Genomic DNA, 14,225 nt, shown 5'->3' on the forward strand with positions numbered 1-14,225 from the left:
AAATACAGGTATGTATGTTGAAAATTTGATTATATAGTTAATTACAATATTTTGTTTATTTAACATAATATTATCAGAGAAGTCCTGCATATATAATATGAATATATTCATACAAAAAAATCGAATATTGATGGTATTGAGGACTCTTTCAGCCGGATAATGTGTCCACCTCTATGAAATCACTTTCCAAGAAATAATGCTTCCCACGCAGTAAAGAATATTGAGAGTGCACCATCTCTACCACCTAACTGCATCAATCGACAATTTCCGAAGAACTTAATTTTTCGGAAATCTGAAATAATTTAATTTATATAATATTACAAAAATTGCTACATAATATCGTCACCAAAATGCTCGGAACTTGTAACTCCATATTGACCAACTTTACAGGAGGAAGAAAAAACTGTTTTAAAATTTAACGGACAGGTTTAGAAAAATTTTGAAAAAAAACATTATCAGTAGTTTAATCTGGTAATTTTTACCAAATATTTATTAATAAAGAAGATACTATAAAAGTTTTGATAGTAGTGTGTTCCTTTTTCTTTCCCAAGATTTTCTCCTCCTCTGGCGTACGTCCTGTCTCGCCGAAGCACCATAAAACCTGGGAAGCTAATAACTATGTGAGAAATAGTGTCGTTTAACCATGTTTCCACGCCTATAAAAATATCAATTTCATCTAGCATCACTCTAAGCTCCTCTAGTCTATTAAGAATGCTTCTTGTATTCCAGAAAACAATACGTATATCAGATTGAATAAATTGGTTAACTTTGTTGCTGGAATTATGCATTATGTTATTGTTCCTCTTGTCCTTCCAACGAACTAATATCTTCACTGGAAACTTTTAATTGTGGATTACTGAGTCTTTTCTTGATCCTTGTTATGCGAATTTTAATGCTACGTTCTTTTAAATGACTATAGATTTCTGTTAGCATGTTATTAAGAGCTTCTATATCAGTAGTAAATTTATTAGCAATCATTTCGGTATTGGGATTTCCATGTGTTTTCACAAGGAAACTGAGTAATGTTTCATAATCGATGGGAAATCTATGACGATTACTTTCAACATGTTCCTTGGCAGGTAACAAAAGTTCATTTGTATCCTCAGTGGATACTTTTTTCGATTTTTTTGGTGTCTGTTGGAGTGCAGGAATGCGTGTGATTGCATTCCTTTTCACTGTATCTTCAAATTCAAATTCTACACTGCTGATATCAGTTGGACTGGTCAACGGCCTTTTTGAACCGATTGGCGTATCCTTGTTGATAATAGAGTTGTCCGACTCTATATCTGCGGCTAGTTCATCCTCCTGGAGTGTATTTTCTCTCTCTAACGAAAGAGAGGTGAACACCTTTGGTACATTGAGAGATTCAGGCAATTGTACAGTGTGAGGTTCATTATTTCCAGTTGTTTTACAATATTTGGCCAGATGGCCCTCTTCTTTGCAAATAAAGCATGTCAATTTTTCGGTGGAGAAGTAAATCCAGTACAGGGTATTATCAAAATTTATTTGCATTGACTCTGGCAGTTTTATGGTGTCTTCTGGGTTTACATAAACCTGTCTCCGGAAACTTAAAATATGTGCATAACCCGGTTCGTTAATACCAGCTCTGATGCTTGTGATACGTGAGGTAGTTTTTATCTTTAAGTCATTGAGTTTTGATTCCAAAACGCTGTGTGGGATTATAGGACATACGTTTGATATTATTATCCTCTTTGATTTGGTGATCAGCGGCCTGATTTCTAGTATGTGGTTTCCAATTTTAACTGTTTCTCTATTTTCTGTTAATTTGTCTGCTTGTTCTTCACTACTCAAGTATATACATATTCTTCCCTGGGAAATCCTAGATACATATCTTATATTACATGGACCTACCTTATTCCCGATCGATAGCGTGTATTCTCGTATAGAGATGCCATCGATAGCATCTAGAACGATGGCTTGCTCCTTCTTCGGAAACTGCATTTTTTGAGCAACTGATGCATATGACATTGTTTGTTGGGTTTCTTTTTGGTGATCCATTGCTGGCAACGTTGTATTTTTTTGATTTTTAATAAACGCCCCTGTAGTCAGAGACACTTAAATGTAAACAACTTTGTAACAATAATTTATTGTTACGCCGCACGCACAACTGGTTATTATTAATTTGTAAACACTCGCTATCTCGTTATTGGAGACGTCCTACTGTCGTCGATCACACGGAACAACTGGTGTGCATGTGACGTTGATGGCCTCATTGATGTGGACGGCATTACTGGTGTTAATGTCGCAGCCAAACCTGCCATCAGCGTTGTCACAGACGTTGACGGCATAATTGGTGACGTTGCAGCCAAACCTGCAGTCAGCGTTGTCGGTGAGTATGTCGCCGACGTAATCACCTGGAAAGGATACAGATTAGGATCAGAAGACAGCATTATATTTTAATTTCTTATTATTTTGTCCACATTAAAAATGACAAAAAGTCTTTCCTTTTATTCACCAATACCAGGATCTAGTATTCTATTAATATACAGCATGGTCGGATTACCCGCAGCATAATTATTATCCATTATAAAAATAAGATTGAAAATAGATACTTTTCTATAAATTTTAAAATAAATAACGGTATACTATTACCCTTTTCATGAATTATGAAGAGTTTAATTAGCTGTGGTATACCTAATATATATACCTTCATGAAGTAGTATTACCTGAAATAATCACTTAGGTAAGAAAGTAGATTTACCTGAGTTCATTTAAATCATATCAGCAGATTATAATCCATTCCCAACTGTACCAAATTATTTATCCTTGACTTATGTTATGGTACCATTATATATGTATTGCATTTGAATATGCGTAAACTGATTAAAATCAAACAAAAACTAATAAAGAATGAAGTAGCAGTTAGTAGGTTTGAACTCACATTGGTTAATATCGCAGAATTAAAATAATGTGAACTTACAATACTCTCTCTTATTACTTCGTTACTAGGGAGACCTGACGATTCGGTCTCCGTCAACATCTCCGCCACCCTCTGTTGCACTGCGGTTAACTCCACATTACACGGTGGACCGCCCCCAGTTTGCTTTCGCCACAGCAGTATTTTCGACTGCTTATTTTTTACAGCTTGCCGTAAATCATGCCACGTCTGTAAAACAATAATGACATATTAGGAAACTGCCTCATATGATGGTATGGCAGTGGCGAAGGGTGGAGGTAAGCTGCTAAGATCCGACATAAATAGTGTACACTAAACTTTGTCAGTCCAATGTATTTTTGTTTTCATTGACCAAAGACTACAATGTGTGGATGTGTTTGTTACATTTTAAAATTCAATTAAACTCTCCAAGCAATAAATAGTAAATAAGTCAACAAAATATTCGTTGATCTATAAAATATCCAAAAATTATATCATCAAACCATACAACATTTTTGATATTTTATAGATAGAATAAAATCTTGTATCAATTTTGGTTTGATTTGGGCGGAGTTAAATTGAATTTTAAAAACTAACCTGCACCGCCTGTAAATTGTGTTCTTAGTTCAATGAAAATAAATAAGTATGACTGAAAAAGTTGAGTATCCACCCCTTGCGATTGTGGTATGGCTATTAAATATATCTTACAATTGTATTTGAAGGAATTCCCTCATCTCTGAGGGTGTATTCATATATTTGGTGTAACCATATGATTATAATAAAATTAATTAATGTGTATATAAATACCTTCCGCCAGCCGGATCCATCTTTTTTAGCACCCACCCGGGAATTCAATTTATGGCTAATGGCCGTCCATAGCCGCATCGCGTCCGTTGTGGTAAAATATGGCGTGAAACGGCTACTCACAAGCCGTGGATTTTCTGTAAAATATATAATAGAACAGGTTATGTATGCAGATTGAGAAATTCTCAAAAAGAATTCGTATCCATAATGGAAATGTGGTAAATAGTATTTAAGATAATGGACAAAGCCATGATAGTTGAATGTGATGTTTATGATAACAATATGATTCAGACCATTACAAGATAATTGTCAGTATTCAATGAACTTTTGTTGATATCAAATATTTGGCACTATCCACTTACCGATTAATAAATCAATCAGGAGATGCTGTTGTTCCTCGCTGACTTTCATTATTCTAGAAAAATAAAAACTACGATTAGGGTGTATTTCTAAGACAATCACTAGGTACTAATATATGAAAGAAATGAATTGTTAAAGTTATAAATCACTTTAATTTTGTGGTATAAGGTCACTGAATCAGGCCACGAGGGGAATAATTAATAATATAATGAAATGGTATACGATTATTTAGCACGTATACATTACAACGAAGAAGCTAAAGAAATATAAATACATATAACATGCATATTAAATGAAACAAATTTTGAGTTCAAATAAAATAGATATGACTTATTCATACAGTACAGATAAATATTAAATCACTTACTGTTTGTATTCCGGTTGGACTGAGGGTATTAAAAGTTCTTCTGTCTTCACTGGAAGTCAAGAAACGATTGAATATTCGGTTGCATGTACACTTCATAATACTTAATATGTTTATAGCCGCGTTTGACAGTACACAGTCCCATAGACATCAAACTTATCAAAAACTGACCATAAAGAAAAATATTTTTCTGATTTTGGTAGAAAGAATACTTGATCCAAATAAGCGTGCATACCCGAACACTATGATTTGAGTGAAGCATAACGGAACACGAAGCCAAGTCTATATACAGTTCCTCAAGCACTTCCATGAACACTCGACTAGTTAGTAAATGGTTGTAAATGGAAACAGCGTAAGTGTGGAGGGTAATAAACCATTCGGTTTGGCTTATTCCATGGATAGCCTAGTAGTGTCCGTGACACGCTCGATTATGACCGAGTGTGGTTCGGGGCGGGTTTGGTTAGGAGGGTGTGTTTGTGTTGTCACGTGACTATTTAAAAAATAAATTATTTTATTAAAACACATTAGCTGGTAACAATTATATTTAGTACCTACCTATTTATTATTGGAACTAGCGATGCAGCCGCGTTATTTTCCGTCACTTTGTCATTCAGGTTTCTTGTGTACAAACTCTTATTTAATAATACCGATGCTGTTTGTTTAGTGCGCGGGTGCAGGGGAAGGGATACTTTCTCAGAAGGGACGCGTTAAATTTCTTTAAGACAGAATAGATTGTGATGATTGTACCTTATATATTATATTAAAATATGTTTTGCAAAAATTATTTCTATATTTTTGATTGTGAATTATTATACAAATATGGCGTTTTAGTATGATTGAGATAACTATTAAATATGGGTCAGGATTGGTTTGCAGTAGGTAATTATTAGGTTTCCACTTTGTTTGATTGTTTTCTTGTCGACAGTATGCTATTGTGACTTAGACGACAATCGAACTTAGGTACCTATTAAATTATTGATAAAATTCGTTAGGTATTATAAAACCCGATCATTCCGGGTTGATTAAACACAGTTTGTAGTTTAGAATTTCCGTTAGAAAATATAAATAAAATAAAAATGAATTCTTGGTCGGACATGTTAATTATTTTATATAGTACGTAAATATATTAAATTGCACTCTTTGCATAGAAAATAAGGCTAGATTTTGGGATACCTACCTACCTAATAAGACCAAAAGCGGCTTCTTGTTCGCGTATGGTTACTAATGAATAATAGGTATTGATTACTAATCTATAATACTTATACATAATTCAAGTAAACTCCTATGGTGTATTTAACATAATATGAACATCTCACGATATATATATGCCGAATAATGCTTATAACAACACTTTGACAGATTGCCATTAGTCTATGGATTGTCCGAATTGGTTTGACGTTTCATGTCGAACCATTTCTGATGTTCCGAGAATGGTTTGATTTTCAATCATACACTGAACCAAACATCAAATCTCAAACCATTGCCGGTCGACTTTCTACTCATACAATTTGTACGGATATTGTCTATGGTTTAGTTTGATTTGTTTGATTTAGGTTGAAAGATACGAGCCTATCGAAACCTGTTTTGAGCGATTGTGTTACTAAATTAATATTCGTAATAACTGGGGGTTTTTTTTTAGTTTTCAGTATTGCGGCAGCACTTTTTTAAATTACCCCGAATGGATCCGGTTTGTCACGTTGTTCCTAGCATACTTATAATTAAAATGGATGTAAAGCGAGAATGTGATGGAGAACAATCTGATACAGAAGGCAAGCCTTTGTTTGATAAACAGACTAACCATCCAAACAGCCCGGAAGTTCGCACTCATGCAAAGCAAGAGAATGCCGACATTTCAAGTTGTAATTTCGAGGTTAGTTTTTGGAAAATAATTTCGTTTACAATCACTTTACATTGGGAATAACAACGATAAGTATACTATTATAATAATATGTTGATTTTTTTACAAACTGTCTATGGACATGCCATGATATTAAACTTTGTTACAAAAAAGAAATTGTTTACTTATACAATTTGACAGCTACGATACCTACATCTGTGATATTGGTTTGGTTATCTACAATTATTCATGTTAAATATAATTATTACGTATACATTGTTAAATGGATGTTAAGTACATGAACTGAAATTGGTTTTACCGTGATTACAAAATAATATAATAATGCTTCTTTCAGTATCGTATGGTAGACCTGTCTAAAATTAAATCTGAGACAGATGATCAACAAGCCGTCATCAAGCGCGAGATTATTGAAGATGTTTCACACCCATTATATTATGATGAAGAACCTCAACCGGGTTGTTCGTATTCAGATTATAGGCAAACTGTAAGTATATATTATAATGTGTACTCTCATATAGAAGGTTTGAATTTGCAATGCATCTTTGAAACTCATTTCGCCAATATTAATTCGTTCCAACTTGCTTCATTTAGTGGTTTTAGCTCACACTAATATTTTAATAGAATTTGTGTAGGTAAGTATATACATCTTTCGTCACGTAGGTCAAACTGGAGGTTTTATGGTATTTTCAGAGCATAACCCTGGGCATTCCTTAAACGTTGTAGATAATCTATTTATATAATTTTTAAGCCTTATTATCCTTTATATTTATTTTAAACATTTGATGACTGCGTAAAGTATTTTTATTACCTACATAAAATAGTATTCTTTTAAACCTCTTGATGTAATTAAGAATATAGTCATATTTTCAGTACAATCATGTGCAGTGGTGTTAAGATTAATAATTTTTAAACGCATTTATAAAACCATTAGTAAAATAATGTTAACATTATATAGTGAAATATTTACGATAAAAAAAATATTTATAATCCCTTTGATCCCAAATTTGACAAGAATTAGGCATTTCATTATTCGAAAAACGGGCACTTAAACATTTAAAGATAATTAAGATTCTGTTTATAAGCTATGTATTTGACCATTCAAATGTGATAAACATCCCACGAATAATGATTGTTTGAACGGTTTACACTACAAACTATGTTAAATTAATCCGGAATGATCATGTTTTATATTATTATCTAACTAATTTTATTTTAAGTACTACCGGCTATCGATTTTATCAATTTATATTCATGTCACATCATGTCGTCATGAAAACAATCAAAAAAGTGAGAAATCAGGAAAAGCTTTGGGAACAATGAATTTACAATAAAACCGTTGTCATATAAATCAAATAAATGATCTAACTTCATGAGTTATTATTTACAATTTGTATAGTGTGTAGGTAGGCGTAGTAGGTTAGAATTACATAACAAATTTACATTTCAATAAATATGTTGCTGTTAATATTATTTATAGAGACAAATTAATTATTGAATTATTTGTAAGGATTGGCAACACTAATTAGTAGTCAGACATTGCGTTCCAGCATGTCTGCCAAATGGTCCGCGATCCAACTGTCCGGTTTGATTTGTTTTTCGTTCAGTTTGGTTTGTTTTGCTGAAACATAACTTTGATATCAGGAGTTTAACCGTATCTACCTGTATTGTTCTATGATACCGGCAATACAATAATCTCTAGGAGCAATGTGATGTACCCAGGGATAAGTTCTTGGACCCTTCTATGAAATATCCTATTTGATGACCTTCTGTCGATCCCGCTTCCACACGACTACAGTGTTATTGGCAATGTTAATGGCGCACCTATCCTTGAGTCCCAACAGCGTCAATGGTCTCAAGCAAGCTGCTAACGAGGCTTTGCTACCTAATCATAATGATCTGTGGTTTTACTTACAAACGTACTTTTGCACCGAATAAAACAGAATCCACTCTCAAGGATGCAGCCAACCTCAGTTCAAGGTCGCTCACCATCAGTATGTGTAGTACTTTAGTTAAAGTCAAAGATAGGATTACATATCTAGGCATTTTACTGGATGATAAATTATAATTTCTGCACCACGCCAAGACATCGGTGGCTAAAGCCAATGCTGTTTAGCATTGGATCTCCTGGCTCACTGGCAGTAATAATTGGGGTCTTAGGTTCAGATCCCTCAAAATAGCTTATGATGCAAACTGTCTGAGTATCGTTGGATATGCCGCCAGCACGTGGTATCATAGATGTAAGTTATTGTCCATCCGGAAAACTCTTCTCAGCGGTCAACGCTCAGCATTACTTACCCTCACTAAGGCTTATAAGACGACTTCTACTGACGCGTTGCCTGTCCTTGCTTGCATTCAAGTCCATGGTGCCATAACTGCTTTTCTCGGAGGTCTGGAGGCGGAGGTTAGCGCTATCTTAATATCGCCGCCTCCAGGACTTGGATCCATGGGCCGGTGCGCTCGAAAAGTTATTGTACGCGACCTGATGTATGAAACCGAGCCGCGAGCATGGCAGGGGCGATGGACCACCGCTTCCAAAATCAGACAAACGCACTTGTTTTTCCTAATATAAAGTGACGCACGGAGATAACCAGATTGACTCGAGACCATTGCACTTCTAAGTTCTTAACCGGACAAGGTGTTTTGCCTCCAAACTCTATCAGATTGGCCAAATAGAATTTCAGACTTGCTTATGTGACGAATTGCAGGATGCCGATCACATCCTTTCTCAGCCTTTTGCGAGAAGGTCTTTTCTCATCGAGAATTGACCGTAATACATTACATCGAAGTAGGAATCACGCACACTCTAGTGCATGCCAGCTAAGGTCATGGGAAGTTGCTCCTGGGAGTCTTTCGGAACAGATTTGAATAGCGACTAACGTTCATTACGCCACGGTATACGCCTGCATAACGGGTGTGAAAACGTGGTAGAGGGGAAAGCGAGTATCTCCCAGTTCACGCGATTTACTTGAAACCGGAAGTTAAAAACCAATCTGACATGAAACTCATCTCAGTGCCGAATGTACCATAAAAATACCTTTAATTATGCTTCAAATAGATTAATTATCAACACAAATGTTTGCGATAGTGTAATAAAATACTTAAACATTACGAGTAGCTTCAACATTACACTGTAAGTTGCATGCTGGACATCATGCGAGAAGACTTTAAATAAGTTTTTATTCTGAAGGCAGACAAGAGTACGCGATGTGATGCAGCTAAGCTGATGAGATGGAATTGGTCTGGAATATCGTTCGTTGATTTCCCAAATGCAGTCACACATTGGCACCAACTGACAGCAGAAGAAAGAGCTGTTTTAAAAAAACATAATAATATTGATAATGTTGTTATTTTCAGAATCGTGAATCCGAAGTGATTAACATAAAGTCTGAGAATGATAACGAGGGAGTCATCAAAGAAGAATTTATTGACAACGGAATCCGCCGAAACATTAATCAGAATCTTCAACGTTGTTCCTCTGTTCCACAATACAAGTCATTAGATCAGGTACGTTTAATTATAAAGGTCGTTTTTTAAGCCCGATGGCACTTTGGTTGGTGAATAATTTTTTTTTTTTTCATTTTTTCTTGAAAAGATCGGTACTTACTAAAATAGCATTAACATTTTAAAATGATTTGGGGCATATAGATGTGGCCACCGTAGCTAAAGAGCTTTTACCGTTACATAATATTAATAATGTTATTTTCAGAATTGTGAAAACGGTCTTATAAATATAAAGTCTGATAATGTGGGAGTCGTCATCAAAAAAGAATCCTTTGTCAACGCAATCAGCCAAATCAGTAATGAGAATCCTCAACGTGGCTGCCCTGATCCAGTAGAACAGGTACAATCAAAATATTATAAAGGATGTTTTTTAAGCCCGATAGAACCTTTTATTGTAAAAACTTGCACAAGATAATTTTTGATTTTTATTTTAATTCGAAAGAAAGACTTGCATGGCATTAACATTTTTAAATAGTTTAGGGCTAATGGCCACCGCAGCTGTTCTTAACGAAACAAATACTGGACGTCCGATTTAGAGCACTTTTTTCGTGCACTGCTGGTTGTAAATCACGAATAAGAGCGAAGCCACAAGGGCGCTGCGTACGCGCTGCTTTGCGGGACCGCTGTATTCCGACTACGAGTGGTAGTAAGTACGCAACCGCGGTGCGTTCTCACTTCCTCTAGCAGTCGGAATACAGCGGTCTCGCGACGCAGCGCGTACGTAGCGTCCTTGTGGTTTCGCTCTTACACGAACAGTGTTGGCTTCTGGTGCGTCAATTGTCGTGTTTTTATCGGTAATAATCAGAAACCCCACATGAAATGATCCTTAAATAATTCTTAAAACAATTTAGCGTATTGTAAAATCTGATGACTATAAATAGAGGTCAATAAATGACTAGTTCATTCGTGACGACTGATTTTTAAAGTAAATTATGTTAATTTGCTAGCGTTGTTAAAGCGTGATTCTATATATGTTGTTTTATCAGTCTATACTGTTCATAAATGTCAAAAAGTCAGGACAGTGTCATAGATTAGTTTGACACAATATATATTTTATTGATTTTAATATTATTAAATTGAATATGTCAACCCTCTTCTTTTTGTAGATATCTTCTCAGCAATATTTCACACATAATTCACTGGACTTCGTAAGAAAAGATACAGTTGACTATAACTTGACAAATTGACAACAATGAAATCTATAAAATGGAAAATATGATACAGCATTCAGCAATTACTACAGATGAACAAAACATAAAACAAAAAGTAGTAGTAAAAGTAGTTTTTTAAGCACATTTATGTGAATTTTGATAATTTGCTAGCGTTGTTCAATCGTGACTCTATTCACGTTGTTTTATTAGCATAGACTGGAGATTAGTTTGACAGTTTAAGCGTTTCGTAAGTTCTATCTAAGCAAAAAACAACCAACCCTTTTAATATTTACATGACGAAACACTGTATCAATGCTATTTGAGGAATTTTATTGATTTTATTACAATTGAATTGAATATACCAAACCTTTTCTTTTTGTAGATTTCGTCTCAGCAATGTTTCACACATAACCCACTGGATATCGTAAGAAAAGATAGCGTTGACAATAACCTGACCAATATCGACATAACACATGCATCTAATAAAGTGAAAAATACAATACAGCATTCAGAGATAACTATAGATTTACAAAACGTAAAAGAGGAAGTTCTGATATCATACTTGCCAAAAGTGGTTCGAATTGTGTTGAGAAGGGTTACATATTCTCCACGGAATTTTATTTGCAAGTATTGTTATGAAGTCTTTGAATCTGGAAATCATCTTAATAGTCATTACATTTCATGCATAAAGCCTCAGCATCTTGGATCATATAAGACGTGTATTGGTGAAACTCCAAATCAATGCAAACTGTGTTTAAAATTTTTTCTTACAATTAGTGATCTCAAAAATCATCAATTGACACATACTGGTGAAAGAACACATCAATGCGATTTGTGTTTAAAAACATTTTCTAGAAGCCAAATCCTTAAAAATCATAAAATGACACATACTGGTGAAAAACCACTTCAGTGCGATGTGTGTTTTAAAAAAATCATACAAAGTAGTTCTCTCAAATCACATAAAATGACACATACCGGTGAAAAGCCACATCAGTGTGATGTTTGTTTAAAAGATTTTAGGCGAATTAGTGAACTCAAAATACATAAAATGACACATACTGGTGAAAAACCACATCAATGCGATGTGTGTTTTAAAAGATTTCCGCAAATTGGTCTTCTCAACAGACACAAAATAACACATACTGATGAAAAACCACATCAGTGTAATGTTTGTTTAAAGGATTTTAGGCACATTGGTCATCTCAAAATACATAAAATGACACATACTGGTGAAAAACCACATCAATGCGATGTGTGTTTAAAAAAATTCACTCAAATCAGTGCTCTCAAAATACACAAAATGAAACACACTGGTGAAAAACCACTACAATGCGATGTGTGTTTCAAAAAGTTCATTGCAAATAAAGTTCTCAATCGACATAAAATGTTACATACCGATAAAAAACAACATCAGTGCGATGTGTGTTTTAAAAAATTTTTGCATATCAGTTATCTCAAAATCCATAAAATGACACATTCTGGGGAAAAACCACATCAGTGCGATGTGTGTTTAAAAAAATTCACTCAAATCAGTGCTCTCAAAATACACAAAATAAAACACACTGTTGAAAAATCACAACAATGCGATGTGTGTTTTGAAAAGTTCATTGCAAATAAAGTTCTCAATCGACATAAAATGTTACATACCGATGAAAAACAACATCAGTGCGATGTGTGTTTTAAAAAATTTCTGCATATTAGTTATCTCAAAATCCATAAAATGACACATTCTGGAGAAAAACCACATCAGTGCGATATGTGTTTTAAAAAATTCATAGTAAAAAATGATCTCAAAAGACATAAAATGACACATACTGGTGAAAAACCACATCAGTGCGATATGTGTCTTAAAAAATTCGTACAAAGTAGTGCTCTTAAATTACATAAAATGACACATACTGGTGAAAAACCACATCAATGCGATGTGTGTTTTAAAAAGTTCATTACAAATAGTGATCTCAAAAGACATAAAAAGACACATACAGATGAAAAACCACATCGTGGGACTTGTTTCAAATCTAGTACCCATGAGAACAAATGACAACCTAACCATTGCTATCAGGCATAATCCTCAACCTGACTGATGATTCCACATACTAGTCAGAAAGTACCGCAAGAAAACGATGACGTAATATTTCATACGAAATAATCTGACACGTTTAAATATTATGATTATTTGCAGAGTTTTCATCGTTAAAAATCTCACAGAAAACGACGAGATGCTGTGCCCATCCAAATAATCTAAGAGCGCGATACAGAAAGATATTTAGGCGCGTACGTCCTTTAAATACGCGCCTAACTTTATGGGTCTGATTTCGACGACCTAAGTTCTGTGAGAAAAACATTATTTATTGTTATTAGAATTTCCAAGTGGAATAGTGAAAGGAAATGTGACCGGTTTTTCTTTTTAGAACGGTTGCTTTACGTATATGGTTCTGCATCGCGCTCTAAGATCATAACTACTGGATTATCATAACTCTTTTTATAAACTTAGCATTATAAAACATAGTTAGAGAGAATATTTATATTTTATATTCGTTTGGCAGATTGTTGCCTTTAAATTCACTCATTAACCCAGCGTCATACTATTAAAAGTTGAAATAAATGTAGCAGTAAAATAACATTTAATTTTCACTGGTAGGGACAATCACCAGATGTTTTACATGCAGATGTTTTGAAGTACATATTATACATATATTTATATAGTGTATAACATGAACATTATTCATGATTTTTATTTATATCAAATATAATTACAGTAGGTAACGATGGTCACAACATTGTAGATAAAATAAGAATTGAGATGCACAAGAAAAAAATGATAATAGTGTTTTAAATAAAAATCCACGGAAGAGATTAAAAAATAGTATTCCGATACGCTACATTTTTATGCAGAGTTTTGAATGTGAGTGTCCTACGAAAATGGTCCACACATTATAGACGCCCAATAGTGTGTGTAGCAACCTTCAACAAAAACACTAATATTGAATGAGCGTCAGTGAATTAACCGAGAATAGTCAGAACGAAGGACAAGCGTATTCTCGACACGTGTTTAAGCTTATCCCATATTCTTTCACACTCAAGATCCTCCAAGAAACTCCATACCAGTTAGGTGTTTCAGTTTCCACTATTTGAGGTATCTGTGAAAAACATAACCATAAAATAAATTTTAATAAGAGATGGTATCATTTAACAAATTCACATTTTATAAAAATAAAAAAATTGTGGTTTTATCTCCGACTTAAATAATATATATGTAAGTAGGTAATAATTATTATTCTTTCTAATGAT

The 14,225-nt window shown here is 34.2% G+C and overlaps 2 protein-coding genes across 2 annotated transcripts; one reads left to right on the forward strand and one right to left on the reverse strand.

The window, feature by feature from the left end:
• Positions 1-1,129: 1,129 nt before the first annotated feature.
• LOC147076024 (uncharacterized) lies at positions 1,130-4,576 on the reverse strand. Its single transcript, XM_085941754.1, has 5 exons — positions 4,428-4,576; positions 4,063-4,115; positions 3,704-3,837; positions 2,942-3,127; positions 1,130-2,375 (listed from the first exon to the last, which is right to left on the reverse strand). The coding sequence occupies exons 2-5, from the start codon at positions 4,109-4,111 to the stop codon at positions 2,157-2,159; spliced, it is 588 nt and encodes a 195-aa protein (XP_085797880.1). The 5' UTR covers positions 4,112-4,115; positions 4,428-4,576; the 3' UTR covers positions 1,130-2,156.
• A 1,388-nt stretch (positions 4,577-5,964) lies between these two features.
• On the forward strand, positions 5,965-11,170 carry LOC147076025 (uncharacterized). The gene is made up of 5 exons (XM_085941757.1): positions 5,965-6,294; positions 6,617-6,766; positions 9,637-9,786; positions 9,989-10,123; positions 10,890-11,170. The coding sequence occupies exons 1-5, from the start codon at positions 6,103-6,105 to the stop codon at positions 10,968-10,970; spliced, it is 708 nt and encodes a 235-aa protein (XP_085797883.1). The 5' UTR covers positions 5,965-6,102; the 3' UTR covers positions 10,971-11,170.
• Positions 11,171-14,225: the final 3,055 nt, after the last annotated feature.

Source organism: Rhyacophila brunnea, unplaced genomic scaffold, assembly GCF_057557595.1.
Source record: "Rhyacophila brunnea isolate RB1 unplaced genomic scaffold, BYU_Rbru_1.0 scaffold_136, whole genome shotgun sequence".
Lineage (NCBI taxonomy): Eukaryota > Metazoa > Arthropoda > Insecta > Trichoptera > Rhyacophilidae > Rhyacophila > Rhyacophila brunnea.

Coding starts and splice junctions, on each gene's coding strand:
- LOC147076024 (XM_085941754.1), bottom strand. CDS start 4,111: ATGAAAGTCAGCGAGGAACAACAGCATCTCCTGATTGATTTATTAATC. Junction 3,838..4,062: donor CCTGATTGATTTATTAATCG/GTAAGTGGATAG, acceptor TATATTTTACAG/AAAATCCACGGCTTGTGAGT. Junction 3,128..3,703: donor ATGGATCCGGCTGGCGGAAG/GTATTTATATAC, acceptor ATTGTTTTACAG/ACGTGGCATGATTTACGGCA.
- LOC147076025 (XM_085941757.1), top strand. CDS start 6,103: ATGGATCCGGTTTGTCACGTTGTTCCTAGCATACTTATAATTAAAATG. Junction 6,767..9,636: donor ATTCAGATTATAGGCAAACT/GTAAGTATATAT, acceptor TGTTATTTTCAG/AATCGTGAATCCGAAGTGAT. Junction 9,787..9,988: donor AATACAAGTCATTAGATCAG/GTACGTTTAATT, acceptor TGTTATTTTCAG/AATTGTGAAAACGGTCTTAT.